The sequence below is a fragment of the Bemisia tabaci genome, chromosome 1 (assembly GCF_918797505.1).
Source record: "Bemisia tabaci chromosome 1, PGI_BMITA_v3".
In the NCBI taxonomy this organism is placed as follows: domain Eukaryota; kingdom Metazoa; phylum Arthropoda; class Insecta; order Hemiptera; family Aleyrodidae; genus Bemisia; species Bemisia tabaci.
The window spans coordinates 49,798,158-49,813,346 of record NC_092793.1 but is presented as its reverse complement, the minus strand read 5'-3'; the positions used below and the strand labels follow the sequence as shown (position 1 = coordinate 49,813,346).

The window sequence follows — 15,189 nt, the reverse complement described above, 5'->3', positions numbered from 1 at the left end:
AAGAATTGAATAATCAGGAGAAACTTTGTAACGTTGGAATGAAATTATACCTCTCCAGGACTTTGACCCCATCAAAAAATAGTGTGAGTGTTCCATTTTTTGGCACGACACATTGTATTAGAAAGCATTAAAAAACACAGGAAAAACTCGACCACATCTGCACTTACTATTTCAAGGAAGCAGTTGGTGCTGTTTCAGCCCTATAGGAGACTGACTATATCCATTTTTATTTCAGCTTTGAAAATCACTATGCGGGTGTCCTCTGATAAGTGAGTAAAATTCTCCCTGTATTAATTAATCTGTGCATTACAAAACTTTGAAAATCCCTCGTCGAAAAACAGCCTATCCAACAGTAACCCTCAGGAGTGCCATTGACTCTCCTAATACTTCGAGAGTGAAATGCCCAGTGCATTTCACTTTGGAGCCTATTAGTTCGTCGCAAAAATATCGTTCATTCGCCTGCCTGGTATCTTACCAATACCTTTACATACTCAAAACATCACCTTTTAAGATCTGCCGAGAGAATACAACGAAAAGATCAAATTTGATTAAAAATGGCAATTTTGGAATTGCAATTGTTCTTCGTGAGGTCTCACTGTCAGCACGCTGGATGTCACCCATGTAATATATGTGAAAGAAATCTGCGTGAGACTCGTATTTTAAGCACGTTGAATTTGAGTGTCAGTGCGACTTTGGCCTTGAAGATTTTTCATCATCAAAGCAAAAATCTTGCTTATTACCCTGGTTTTCAATTCATTCCGGCGCCACAGTGCGACGGCGCACGGTGAAGCGAGCCAATAGGAGAAGTCGGACAAAATTTGGAAACGTTAAAAGCTTAAAACTCCGTTTATACAAAACTTTGAGATTTTAGGAGTGGTTCCATTGGTTCCCTCGTGAAGTTTTCATGTATAAGCATCCCTTAAAATTTAAAATGTGACGAATTAAACATCAAAATTTGCAGTTTTAGTTAACCATTTCATGTCCAACCTCTCTGATTGACTCGATCCACTGTGCGGCGATGTGGTGCGCCGCGGGACAATGTTTGGCTAATTTCCTTTGGAGTGGAATCGCACAGCAACAGCCATGCAAATGAATAGAATACTGATTAAATAATTACTGAGAGAAAATCGCTGGGAAACTAGTGCAAATTTGCGAGGTGCTTTTCATCAATTTTTGGTACGCAAATTTATTCATCTGTCCAGCCCTCGGAAGTTACTCTTTTTAAACATGTTAATTCAACGTATTGATGCATTTGTACTATAGGGAATAGTGGAGCACGCTTCCCGGCCCAACCCCCAAAGGACACTTCGCGCCCTCAAAGGGCCGCTCTCTGGGTCACATTTCACATTTTCAAAGAGAGCAGGCTTATCTAGAAGACCTGTCCCCGTTTCAATAATTATAAAAATCATGAGAATCTGCCTAGTAGCTATCCAGGACGGACATCGATATAAAATTAAACTATAGTTCATACAGAAATATTCATAATTTTATCAGGTAATATTGAAAAAAAACAAGGAGCCAATTCCAAAAAATTAAAAAGAGTGGACTCATCTGAGCAGTAGCTTTAACCTGTTCACAGTCGCAAAAATCGCGGAAATTAGTTATGCTATTCCCCCGACCGTTATTTTCAACATTAGGCAGGAGAAAAGTTAGCTGCAAATTTCGTCGACCTGAATTTCTTTAAAAAAATTCAATGGCTGGAGAGATACTGATACTGATACACACGTAGTATAGAAATTCCTTTTAAGGTTACAAAAGAACCTTATGTGTATATTTTAAATGATTCTCTGAACGGACCTCATTAGGGTTTGGCACATTAATATATTGAAATTGAAATTTAGTCTATATTCGTATTATTAACTCTTAGATACGAGGTTTGCTGAAAACACGTGCCCCGCGGGATGAATGAGGCCGGTACAGACGAGCTGAAGGTATTATTGTATACAAATAAATTAAAAAAAGAATCAGACGTAAAATTGAAAAGAAAGATGAAATCGAGGGTAACCGAGCTGAGGATAGGAGGAATGTAGTTGAGCACCGTTTTGTACCTTTTATACCGAATCTGAGCGATACCTCATCGACAGAATTATGTGGAGCATTGAGAGCCCGCGCCTCGGGCCTCGCGCCATAGCGCCTTCAATTTTGCAGATGCAGCACGGACAACCATCAAGCACGAATAGTTGTATCTCTGCGCCGTCATCAACGCGCATACTTTTCCTTGCTGTATTATACACCATGTTGAGTTGGTTCCGTTTGTCTTATTTGTAGTGGTGCTTTAAGAGCCTCGTGAGCAATACAGCCGAAGATAAGAGAGACGTAATTAGGCTTCGTTTTTCTCCCCATTTTTTTCTGAATCAGAGCGACATCGCATTGTCGGCATAGAGTGAAACATCGCGACCAGTATTGGAAAATTGAAACCTCAACTCCAGAGATGAATCGAACAAAACCTTCCGCCCTTGAAAAGTAATTAAATGTGCCTGTAAAGTGGCATCAATGCAATGTGGGTGCTATCTACGGATTATAACTTTCAACGTGCAGTAGATCTATCATCGAGTGGAGTATCCAGTGCCGACCTCGTCTCGACACGACCCTTCTAGGGCTATCTTCGATTGATCATCACGACTTTTTAATTTTTTGCTTGCTCCTTCTTCAAAATGGCTTGATCCACGCCGTGATTAACTACGTCAGAGTACACCTCACAAATCTCTTCCCTTCTCAAGAGGAGGATTTAATCTAAAGGTGAGTATTTGAATTCTTGTCTGAAAACCACCTGCCCGCGACTATGAAACATTTTGCTCCTCAGCGTTTCAACCGAATTCTGATTTTTTCCTCGGATTGTTTTTCCTCTTTCCTTGATTTAAAAACTTGACTGACAGGAAAACAATGGTTTCTAAATGAATAAGCGTGGTTAGATTCTATGGAAACACGTTGGGCAGCATGCAAGGAAATTGAGTGACATTTCAAAAAAAAATTGAAGAGGATTTTATAGGATCATAAAGAAACATTTTTTTCTTCCAAAAAGTTGAAGTCAGCCGGAAGTATAAAATGTGTGAAAGTTTTACTTAAATTTTATCTTTATCAATCAAGCGAAGTAGGAGGTTGAATATGCAAGCCTAATTTCCTACGTTCCAAGTCCATAACACTTTATTCCCTTTTGCTAAATACCGCCTTGTGGCTGATGGCAGATAATTGAAAAGAACAAATATACATAATCTTTCTATTTAGGTCTTGACTCCAAATCGCATTGTACATGCTTTGTGATAGAAAGGAAGGGGAGGAGGATGAGGTATGTATTAGTATTACATTGTTGTCGCAAAATTTCTGCTCCTGTTTTAGTAGCTCCTCCCAAAATTAACTGCCCCATATTCTTCAATTCAATTTTCTTTTTTAGAATGTTTCATAAATATAAATGCTCATGTTGAACAACCATTGGGCAAAAAACTGATTATGAAGTAAACTGCGGATCATCTCAAAAGTAAGTTATCAGAAAATTAAAACTGAGTCCTTACAAAAAAAAACTGCGTTGAATTTTGGTGGGCATATTTTCTTAAATCGTTTTAAACAAAATTTTTAAACCATTCTGGCACTATAAAAGTTTTACTTCAACAAATGCATTCCGCGCCTCAAAGGTTCGCATTAGATAAGAATTTCTACAACCAGCGAGTGAATCCCTCACCCAGTAAACTTCCCACCAAAGAATGATATTAGCCTGGATATTTTTTTTGAATGCAACATTCTTCATTAATGATCGTCATAATAATTTTTTCCCTCCACGGATACAATTTAATGAAGTAAGAAATATTCATAGCATTGTCAAGTTATCTTTAATTTCTGCTTTACAGAATGAAAAATTGGTGTGTCATACTTATTTTTCAAACAAGCTGACACTGAACTAATTCTATGTGCTTTTTATATGGGATGTTAGCCATCCAACGCCAACTCAGAGAAGTTTTTCCGCCTCAAGAAGACTTCCGGAGCTTGTTAAGGGAACAGCAAATAAAAAAGACACGGCGGAAAGGAAGAGGATATTGTGATTGTTTATAATGATTAGAGGTTTCCTTTTTCATAATGAACTTGTTATTTGCATTTACAACTCCCCATTGTTCCTTTCAATTGAGAGAAAAGACATCAAATGTTCTGGAAAATCAATTGAGAATATTCATATGATTTGGATGTTACCATTTCGCTTTAGATATGAGGGTTTGTAATTAATTAGACGATGCACAATAGCTTGAAATGGTTTTTTTCACAGAAATAACGACAAGACCAGACGAGAGGGACATAATGTGCTTTACGGCATAAGTGGATTCGTATTGCCCCATTGTATTTTATTGCCCAATATTACAGTTAAACGTCCAGAGCAATTTTTCCCCCTTCATAGTTGCCGTTAAAAGTTTAGACTTTTTTTCTCTTACAATTCAAGAACGCTGCGAGTCAATACTTTATGTAAATCGCTTCTGCTTGTTAAACAAGGAGTTGTATTTTTCAATTTAAAGACTTTATGATGATCAGTAAATTGAATTAAATTTCTTCATTTGCCAAGAAATATATAACTCCTTTTTAAAAAAAATTATTCTTTCCATAATGGTAAAAATTGACAATCATAATCCAGGTTTATACATTTCCCGCTTACACCACGATATGTCTTTAAAAGAAAGAACTAAGATGATCACTTTTGTTGCATGCATACTTGATTGAGCAAACTTTTCAAGCAAGACACTTTCACGTGCATGTCAATTCCTCACACGCCGGTTTTCTTATCGTCTGAAAATATGGCAATGAAGAATAATTTCCGGGTCAAACGTTTTAAAAAGAAGGAAGAGAGGCACCCTTTCTGCATTTAGAACACGGCCTTGACATTTATTTTGTTAGGGTTCTTTTCACGAACGCGTGTTTTTTGGACCAAAGTATAAAACCAGACTCCGGTTGTATTGCACCCTCAAACCACGGGAGGAGGTGGAACACTTGACATTGGTTCGAAAGTTTGACTGTTCGGACAACGTTCGCAAATGCATCCCCATGATGACTGAAAAGAGTATCTCCGAACATTCGCCTCCTCAAAAGGGGACATCTTGTAAGATAGAAAATATGAGAGTATCAAATTGATGAGTGAGTGTTGCTTCAATAGTTATGAAGTAGGGCGATGCTATAAATTTTTTACCTCCATTTCATTTATTATCAGCGCTCTATAAACGATCGTCAAAAAATTACGTGCGACACTAAATTCACAGTTTTTTAACGCTTGCTTGTTCCATACAACACCTCGTAGTGCTGCGATGAATCCATCTTTAAAAATTACGTTATTCTTGCTTTGAGCACAGCCATCCTCCCTCTTCTTATTATTTAAATGTGCCTACTCAGTCTAAGTGTGAATACACAAAATATTTGGCTGCAGTTGAGGAAAGAAAGAATGAAGCTCAAAATTTATTAGTTCCTCGGGGTTATCTTGTGCCTAAAACTAGGCAAAAAATTATTCCATAATGCACACTTTAACTTCCTCTTCCAAATATAGTCGATCATGCATATAGCTCAAGACGGTGCAAGCAGTTGCTCAAGACAGTGAAAAAATGAATCAAGTGTCGCTGCAGTAGTGTTCTCGAGTTTTTCTCAGATTGTAAATGGAAAACCATGGTAATCTTAGCATATAATATCAGTGTAAAATTTGGATTCTTGGTTAGTGTAGTTCATTCCTAATTAAATATAATTAGAGGCAATTTGTTACACGTCTAAAAAAAATTAGTCGTGGGTATGCATGAGAGTACCAAAGAAAAGAGGAAGAAGGATTATTCCGACAGCAGAAGTTTGTTAAGAGAGGAAAAAATGAATTCTTGTCCTGCCTTGATCCATCATGATTCGTGCATGATCCAGCATCCAAACTTTGTTAAGTATATTACATTACATTACACTGGATTGCATTTTTGTCAAAATTGAGGCATGCAAGTAATAATGAAATGAGTGAAAAATTAAGGAAAAAACAGTGATACAGACCACTTGAATAATTTATTTATACACAAACCAACCGAGTTCACATTCTAGAATTGCATGCGCCTTGCGGTGATACCTACATGCGTAATTTCCATGCATAATCTCTAAAAAGTGCGAGTGCAACTTAACCTACCTTAGAAGACAAACGTGCTAAAAAGTAGAGGCAGAAAGTTATTTCCTCATTATATAAACATAATAAGTCGTAAATTTCCTCCAGTTTAAAGAAAAAATGACAAGTCAAGAATATTTACAAAAAATAGAAGAAATGAAACAAATATGTTTAAAAGAACGTATTCCATTGAGTATAAAAAAGTAAATTGGATAATAGATAGAAGATTTACTACATAGATTTTTTAACAGAAAAAATACGAGGGAAGGCACTGAGGTGAAATGAGCCATCTTGTATAGGACAACTGTGACAACATTTTAACGCTGACGGCACCCCGGGAACAAATGCAGTTTATTATCATGGAATTCGGCAACTTTTCTTATCTAGATGAGACCAAAAACAGTTTCCGAAAAATTGGGTGTGTGAATTGACCATGACCGAATTTCTTTGTTTGAGCAACTAAAATCGAGTTGAACCGCTTATTTTTATGCATTACGGTAAATCATCGATTTACGGAACGTAATCGTTACAGAACGTTATATTTTTGGAACGTTCGGATTTGTATTCCGATTCGAGACGTTATTTTGCATTAAAATGTGTTTTTTCAAAGCACTAAAGTATTATCTAAAAACATCACCTCCGAATACCACCATGCCAAGGAAAAACACCGAATGAGCCTTCAGGCGTTGCCGAATTCTTTCTATAAAATCCGAATTTGCCGTGTGGGTATTTTTCTCTAAATTTTTAACAGAACTTCAATTGCAATTTAATCGTCAGTATCTGAAATTTCGAGGAAATATATTCATAACTCTCCTTAAAAATTAAAATGTTATCTAATGGAATCTGGCAACTCCCGAATAGTCTTACGGCGTTCTTCCTTAGCACGGCAGAATACTTTGATGATTTTTTTTTTTTAAATGATCAAAATACGAAATTAATCATTTGAGCCTAGGTTGCGTATCAAATTTGGATTATTTTTGTTTTGAACGTAAAATGTTTTAGCCAAGACGGTCTTTGTTCCTGTTACTAAGGTGACGTAATTTTGATCGGATTTTTCTGAGCATAGATCGAAGCCTAGTTTACCTAGGCGTCAAGAGCGTCTAAATTTCTGATGAGATTAGCACCTCCTAAGGGATCCAAGTTTTGGCTGCTCGAAGTTTCTGTGAACTTTGTGGGATTATTGCCCTCACTTAAGTTGACTCTGAAAAGTTCTTTATTTTCTCCTTGCTGCGGTGCACCAATGATCTCCACTTTTGCCACTGCGCCCATACCGTCAGGCGTTGTTTCATTGCCTACATTCCTCTTAACTGAATGGCTAACGTAAATAATTTCGTCTACCCTATTCCCTGGCCCATTTGTATCATTCACAACCCCGGCAAGCCCCTCGTCTGACGAAGAGTCCCCAAGAAATCAAAGAAATTTCTTTTCTGTAAATTTTGGCCCCCCAAGGAATCCAAATGACTCTTTTTCTGCAAATTTTGTCCACCTAAAGAGTCCAGGTACCGCTTGCGTAAAGACTGTCTCTCGCGGTATCTTTTCTGTAAATTCTGTCCACCCAGAGCGTCGAGATACTCCCTTTTTTGTAAATTCTGTCCACCCAAGCTATCGAGCAGTCGCTTCTGGAGATTTTGCCCACCCAGTTGGTCAAGAACTCTCCGTTTCTGGAGGTTCGAGCCACCGAGGGAATCTAAGTATCCTCTCCTTTGCAAATTTGATTTCTCGAGATTTTCGATGTAATCATTGCTTAAAAACCCTTGGAAGGGATTGTCTCCTGAAATCCTGGAGTCCACCCGAGATGACTTAAGGTAGGGCTCCCCATGGATGAAACCAAAGTCGACAGAGTCCCCATCTTGTCCAACGACGGTACCTTTCAAAAAGTCAAAAAGAACCTCTCCATCCTCACTGGGTTTATTGTGTATCCGGCTCTTCGCTAAACTCAGTTTATCCTCTCCCAAAAAAACACGTGGATCCTGAACACCATTTTCCTGAGATCCACCTCCTACAGACTCAAAATACCCGTCATCAGAATCTCGTCGCTTGACCAAATTTGCACCTCCTAGTCGGTCCAAGTGCCCGGTCCTCTTGCTCGTCTGTCCGCCCCAAAAAAGATTACCAAGGCTGAAAGAGCTTTGCGTCGGGGGCGCGGGGGTGATCTGAAGGAGGGAGTTGTAATCTTTGAACAAGCCGCTCTGAGAAGTAGCTAGGAAGGGATGTTCTTTGGCGACCCTGGAGTCGAAACTGGGTCGGGGGGTCGAGAAGAAGCTATCGAAGAGGCCTCTTTTGGAGAAGTCTACCGCGATAGAATCCCTGTCCTCGGCGTTGTTGCGGCCCAAGTGCCAAGTGGCGTCTAAACTGGGTTCTCTGTTCCTGACTTCCGGTTGAAAGAACCGTTTCCGGATGAGATTAGCACCCCCTAGCTTATCAAGCGTGCCCGTGCCACCGATGGCGACTTCGGAGCGTTTACCCCGTGCGTGCGAAAAGCGGAAACCGTCACCCATTTCCGTTTCCTCTCCCAGGCAAGTGAGCCCCATGCATCTCGGCGGAAACCCACTTTCCAGGTCCGGGACTGCTTCCGGGGAGCCATGTTCTATGCGGTTCCGGTGGCGGGTGTACTCCACCTCGTTCAGGGCCTGCTCCAACAACGGGTCGTTGTACAGCTGGGTCGGTCGCTCGTACCTGTTTCTTTCTGCAAGAGCATGCAAAAACAACAAATAACAACGTGCAGGCTTGGTAAATGCAGGATGCACTAATCTACATTGCATGTCATTTTATAATGATTGAAGGGTATGGACCACTAGACTAGGTACGAATTTCAGCATTCTGATACATGTTTCTCGACCAAAATTTCACGTAAAATACGATGCGCATAGCAAAAGTTACCGAAATCAACTCCTTACGAAGATATTTAATGATTCATGATGCGTGAATTCAAACCGCCCGCTCATGAAAACTCAATGCTCTACGTGTTTCACATCGCGCGCTAAACTTTCATCATGATAGTCTCTGCAATATAAAAATCTGGAAATCTCAATCTTGACGGTTTGGCTCACAATCAGCTATAGCAAATTTCTTGTGGTTTTAACAACATATAATGGGAAATGAACATTGCTCGATGGAGAAGCTTGCTGAAACCGTTGTAGTGCGCGATTTGACTCGAGTAGAGCTTTGAGTTTCTTGTGAGCGGGCAGTTCAAATTCCTCGTAACCAATGTGAAATAGAAACGTTGAAATCTTCGTTAGGAGTTAGTTTCAGTAATATTCGTTGCGCTAATCGTGTTCTACGTGAAATTCTGGTTAAGAAACATGTATCAGATTGCTTAAATTCGTACCTTGTCTAGTGGTCCATTGCGGGTGAAGAGGTTGAGGTGTTTTTTGCGTTTTCTATACACATTAAAATCACGAAGATACGAATAATGTAGATGAACCTCAAAAATAAAGATGAGAATCTGAGTACTATTATGTAATCTTGCTTCTCTCACTACGTGCACCAACCAGTTTATAATCAAAATGAGTAATATCTCAATTCAAGAAAAGAAAGAAAGAAAAAACAAAACAAAAAATCTCACTTGACTTGTAAACCACTTTGTATCAAAAGTACCCTCCCTTGTATTTATTATCATAATTCATACCCATCGATAACAGCTACAAAATTACTTGACATCACCCAAATGACCATTAGATAGAGTCCTTATCTAGTAAGACGGATTTCATGACCAGCCTTCTCTCGTGGCAAATATGCATTTTAGTGCAAATGTAACTATAACTAACTGATGCTTCAGAGGTGGAAGAAACCATGGTAAGCACCACCGAGGTGGATGACATCAACCATTGTTTTTTTTGAAAGACAACGTTTCCGTTAATATCGGTCGTAGAAACTAGGCGTTTGGACAAATCTTATTATATATTCCTAATATATAAGCCCAAACCATCAAAACACGATTCGGGATTAGCAAAGCTGACCCATCTTATTGGAAAAAACTTGGCAACTTTGGAATGTTCATACGGCGTTTCTCCTAATAGTGAAGTGACGTCACATCAGGGAAAGTCCCCGTTGATGAGGGGAAAAAAGTTGACGTGTAAGCGTAGGCGCATTTTGAGATGAGCCTCGCCGTCCGTATAACTACATATTTTTGAAGGCTCACGTAGAATAAGAGTTATTCCTTCTAGTGAGTCAGTGGCGCAACCAAGTGTTGGCCGGGTGATAGCGGAAATGCATTACAGAATCCGGCGGGAGGAGTGAGGATTCTGATTCTCCGTTCGAGGGGATGGACGCCCCGCGGATTTGGATTCCGACCCCTCACTGATCGGGCGCCGGCCTGCCCCCTGCCCCTCCCCCCTTGGCCCCCCAATCCGATTACTCCGATCGAAACCCCGAGTAAAAGGTTCAAAGACCGCCGCGCTTTCCGGCCTCTGAAATGTAAAGTAAACATGCGGAGAAGCTAACCGGAATCTTGAAGCTGTCCAGTGTTCCGGAAAGAAGCATCCAGTGCTTTGCTGCCGTGCTACGTACGCAAGAACGCAGTACGAGTATTTGAGTGTTGCCGAGTTTCCTCCGTGAGATATTCATTCAAGGGGGAGTTATTAGAGTCAATATATTTTTGAGACCCCGCACTAACAATCAATGCAATCGGGCGAGACAAAAGTCAAGTCCAGAGGTCAACGCTACTTTTCACCGGATGATAACTAATGAGCAATTCTAAATTTTAAAAAAATTACTCACTTGCGCTAATTTATTCTATTATAAAGCGGGCGCTTTCGCTCTCCTCAGGAAGGCTTCCTCAAAAAATCTATAAATTTCTAGTTTACGACACAGTTTTTTCTTCTTCTTCTCCAAAATTTGACGTATTCTTGTACAGCCTCGCTTCTAAAGGCAATTTTCCGCTTTAATCGTTGAAAATGAGAAAGTTTTTGAGTTTAATATTTGCGTATTAATGACTGGTAACTGCTGGAGTGAATACTCTGCTGGGTGAATTTTTGCAAATTACATTAGGTTTGTTGAACCAATTGCTAAACTATTTTGATTAGTTATACCAGACGAATCTGAGCGTTGACCTTCGAGAAAAGCTTTTTTTTACATTTTCACATACACCAGATTATATTGCCGAAAAAGTCTCCTGAGAGCCTCAAAGAAGAAATCTGACACAAAATACATTTTAATCAAAGGAAATCTGGCAACATCCTGGCAATAGCACTTTTTTAACATGACAGAGCGGGAGAAATAACTCGAGAATAAATGCACTCCGAATCGATGCAGAATCTCATCGATGGGGTTAGTGAAGTCTCTGGACTCAAAGCTTGGGATCTTTATTGCGAACTTACAGCATCTTTACCTACTTGCGATAGAGCCAGGGAAAAAAGGATTTTCAGGTGGACGCCTGTAACTTTTAGTGCAGACAAAAAAAATGTCAAAATTATCTTATTTGATTTTGTTGTTGATCGCATTTTCACACCATTAAAAACACGGGGTCTAATTTTTAAATCAGACTTAATTTGTATTATGAAGAATGCCAGTGTTTTAAAAAAATTGTAACTTAAAGCGGCAACAGCGATGGCTTTATATTTTGGTAAAGTAAAAGATACTAGCTGTTCCTTTTCAGTGGAAAAATTATCCATCGGATAATTTTGTTTAATAAATATTGATTTCAAGGTATTTTTGAATTTAATATATAACTTTTGAATAACTTGAACCAGAATGTCCATCCTAAAAATGTTGAAGCGGATACTCTTCCTGTAATTGTCTCATAACTTTATTTTTTTCCCCCAGTTAAGCAAATGACATTTCTAGAGATTCTGTGTATACGATGATAGTCACTTCATTCTACATTTATTTTTTTTTAAAAAAATTCCTCACGCTTCCTTGCCGACTTCGTTAGGTCATATCAAACTGAGAATTGAGCAACATTTGGACTGAATTTTGCAATTGGGACACACTTTTTCTGGCTCATTTTAGAAACAACATAATTGCCATTCGTTTCATCACACAAACGAGGGCTTTTATCGCTGATCTATAAAAAATAAAAAATAAAAAAAAAAAAAAAAAAAATCTTCATTGTAAAATGCAGTGAGTAAATGCGGATGGTAACAACGAGTTTCACGCAATTTGCTTTTTTCGAAATTCTCGCTTCAAATTCCGTGCGGTTGTCTTTTGTCGCAATTTTTCTGATTTAACGAGAGACGAGCATTTTATCGACAATTTTGAACTATCATGAGTGTTGGATCAATAACCTCACAATTCATCTCTCGGACCACCTCGGACTTGAAAGAGTATGTGCGATAAAAAATAAGGGACACCCTACAAATGGACAAACGGACGAGGCATTTTTATTCGAAGATCGCTAGGAGTTTGTTTAAAAGGAGAGAAATACCTGCGCCAGAAAATAATGGATTTAAAAGCTTCCTGTCATGAGATGAAGTGCGAGTATTCATCACGTGCAGCGGCACAATACGTTCGGAATATGCGTCGTGCGGGCTGCGTTATAGGTATTTACGGGCGCCGAGCTCCGGGCCGCCACGTTATTGTCATTTTTATGCAGAGTGTAAACCCACGATTGTTCAAGCCTTGAATGCTGTTCACACATGTCGTCCCACCTCCTTTCTGAAATGGTTAAAATCCTGTAGGACAGTTTTTCCCAGGGCACAGTCGATCGAGAAATTCTCGCGATTTGCTTTACGCCAAGATTTTAAAAAAATTGAAAGGGGAACGCGAGAGGAGCTTAATATTGCACTGCAATACTGCCGTGCTAAGGAAGAACGCCGTATGAACATTCTAGAGTTGCCAAATTTCCTTCAATGAAATGTTTATTTTTTAGGAAAGATATGAATGTTTTTCTTTGAAATTTTCCGGGACTTCAGGTGAAATAGCGAACAAAATTATCTGAAAAATTGGAAGAAAAATATTCATAAGTTTCCCAGGAAATTCATGTTTTATCAAAGGAAAGTTCGAAACGCCTGAAGGTTCATACGGCGTTTTTCCTTAGCACGGCAGAATAGTGGCGTGGCGTAAATGATCGACGAAAATATCGGATCAAAAAAATGTTACATTTTTTTTAAAAAATTTTCACTCTTAGTCATCGAAATTTGAAATTTTGAAATGTTGCACAAACAATTGAGTGAAGGGCGAGATCGATGATTCGAAAAAATCCGCCTCTCTTGTTAATTTTTGAACTAATGTGCCATCGGGGCTATTGATTTATTTCTCAGAGTATGATACTGTCCTATCAGATATAGCATTCAAAGGCAGCTGACAGTTAATTTTATTAATTTAATGAAAACGGCCATATTATTTTCCAAAGGCGGATCCAGGGGGCGTTGGGGCGTACGCTCCCCCTCTCTCCGAAAAACAATGAGAAAGAGAAGGTAGAAAGAAGGAAGTGACACAGGAAAGGGGAAGGAAAGGCGCTTACATTTGGTAATTATTTGTGACGAAATTGACTCGAACAGCACATTAGCTGCTTCAAAAATTCAAAAAGTTTCTGGGGGAGGCCTCTGGACCCCCCTCACGCCCCCTACCGTCCGAGGTGTCGGGATCCGCCCTTGTTATTTTCACATGTATTAGGATTAAGTCTCTTCACAATTTATCAAAGAGGGAAGAAATGGCTCTTACTGGAACTCTCAAAGATGAAACGTTATGGAACGCTTTGAGCATGAGATAAAATTCATTTCCGATAAGCTACTAAGATTACATTTAAAGCCCTTCCCACAGTAATCCCCGAAAAATATAATTCTGGAGGAAACAGTACAGTGCATTGTAAAAAGGAGGTCACTTGAAAACACTACGGAGGTGGTTATTTCCAAAGAATTTATTATTGCTGCGAGCCTTTTAATACCATACGAAATCACCTCCGAAGGCAAGAAATATACTTTGTTCTCGCTGATTTTTCTCAGTTCACGGCCACCTTTAGGAAACCGTTTTTTTAGTGAGTTATTACGAAAATAATATAGACACTCAAAAGGGGAAGGAGTGTGGGGGCCCAGGGGGGGAGGCCTAACTCGCGGCGTGGGTTATCGGCACCTCATTAATGCAGTGGTAAGGCAGAACGCCGTATGAGCCCTCTGACTAGCCAAATACCTTTCGATAAAACACGACTTTTCGCGAAAACTTGTCGTTATTTTTCTCCCAATATTTCGAAGAATTCTATTCGTAATTTCTTCTAAATAATTTGAAACTTTCAAGGAAAAACAAGTAAGACTTAGTTCAAAAACAGATACTTAATCCAGGGAAACCTGATAATATTCGAATGTTCATACGTTGTTCCTCTTGAGGACAGCAGAGAAGTAAAAGTCCCGGTTACCCTGGTGAAAATGACTCTAAACGTTGTTCACTTCGGATACGACACTCGCACAATGGGACAAACATCGGAATTACATCCCAACTTCAAATCTGTAAAATGATTGATCGGCAAATCCTGAAGATTAATTAAAAACCCTGAAATGCCAATCAAATCATCCCTCTGTCACGTCACAAAAAATTCAGAGGAGCTGTGTGTACGTAAAGTGGCATTTGGATAATCTGTGATTGAAGCTGTTCAAGCAGCAGGGGGCAAAACAAGTAGATGAACTCATGGACGATACAATTAAGATGTATGATACAAGAGTTATAGCAAGCTGCGTAGATTTTTCACGCGTAAAATCTCAAGGAGCACAAGTCAGGTTTATCAGAGAGATTTGAAATTCACTCCCGTATGAGGGCACAATAATATAGCCTTCATGCACGCTGGGCTTGTCGATTTCCTGTGACATTTTTGCAGTGGTGAATGCATAGCTGAAGTGCGCTCTGGCTATAATTTTGTTTAGCAAATGGGTGGTTTTTATACGAGGATTAAAAAGAAACAAGTGGTACGGAATAAAACAAAAGAATATGAAGTATGCAAAACGATAATCCGGGTATCGGAACTTGGCTGATTTGAAAACGCCTTCAAATGCGGCGTGATACCTCACGCATTCCGGATAGTTCAAATAGTTGTATCATTGCGCCTTAGAAATGTGACGGAAAATTACAATACTTGACGTAGTCCGTATCATCTTCATGAAAGATTTGGTCAGTTGAGGAGACTTAGGTCAAAGTAATTTGAGAGAAGATTTTAATCGAGATAAGCC

The 15,189-nt window shown here is 39.2% G+C and overlaps 1 protein-coding gene across 2 annotated transcripts in view; it reads right to left on the bottom strand.

Moving 5' to 3' along the window:
* The window catches only part of LOC109039507 (uncharacterized), a 217,266-nt gene that overhangs the window by 11,348 nt on the left and 190,729 nt on the right, over positions 1–15,189 (bottom strand). The window contains exon 3 of one of the 2 annotated variants that reach the window (XM_019055005.2): positions 5,982–8,780. The exons of the other annotated variant lie outside the window; for it this stretch is intronic. Coding sequence (XP_018910550.2) covers positions 7,459–8,780 — 1,322 coding nt within the window. The 3' untranslated portion in view covers positions 5,982–7,458. Of the gene's footprint in view, positions 1–5,981; positions 8,781–15,189 lie in introns of those variants that run through there. 2 annotated transcript variants of the gene reach the window in all.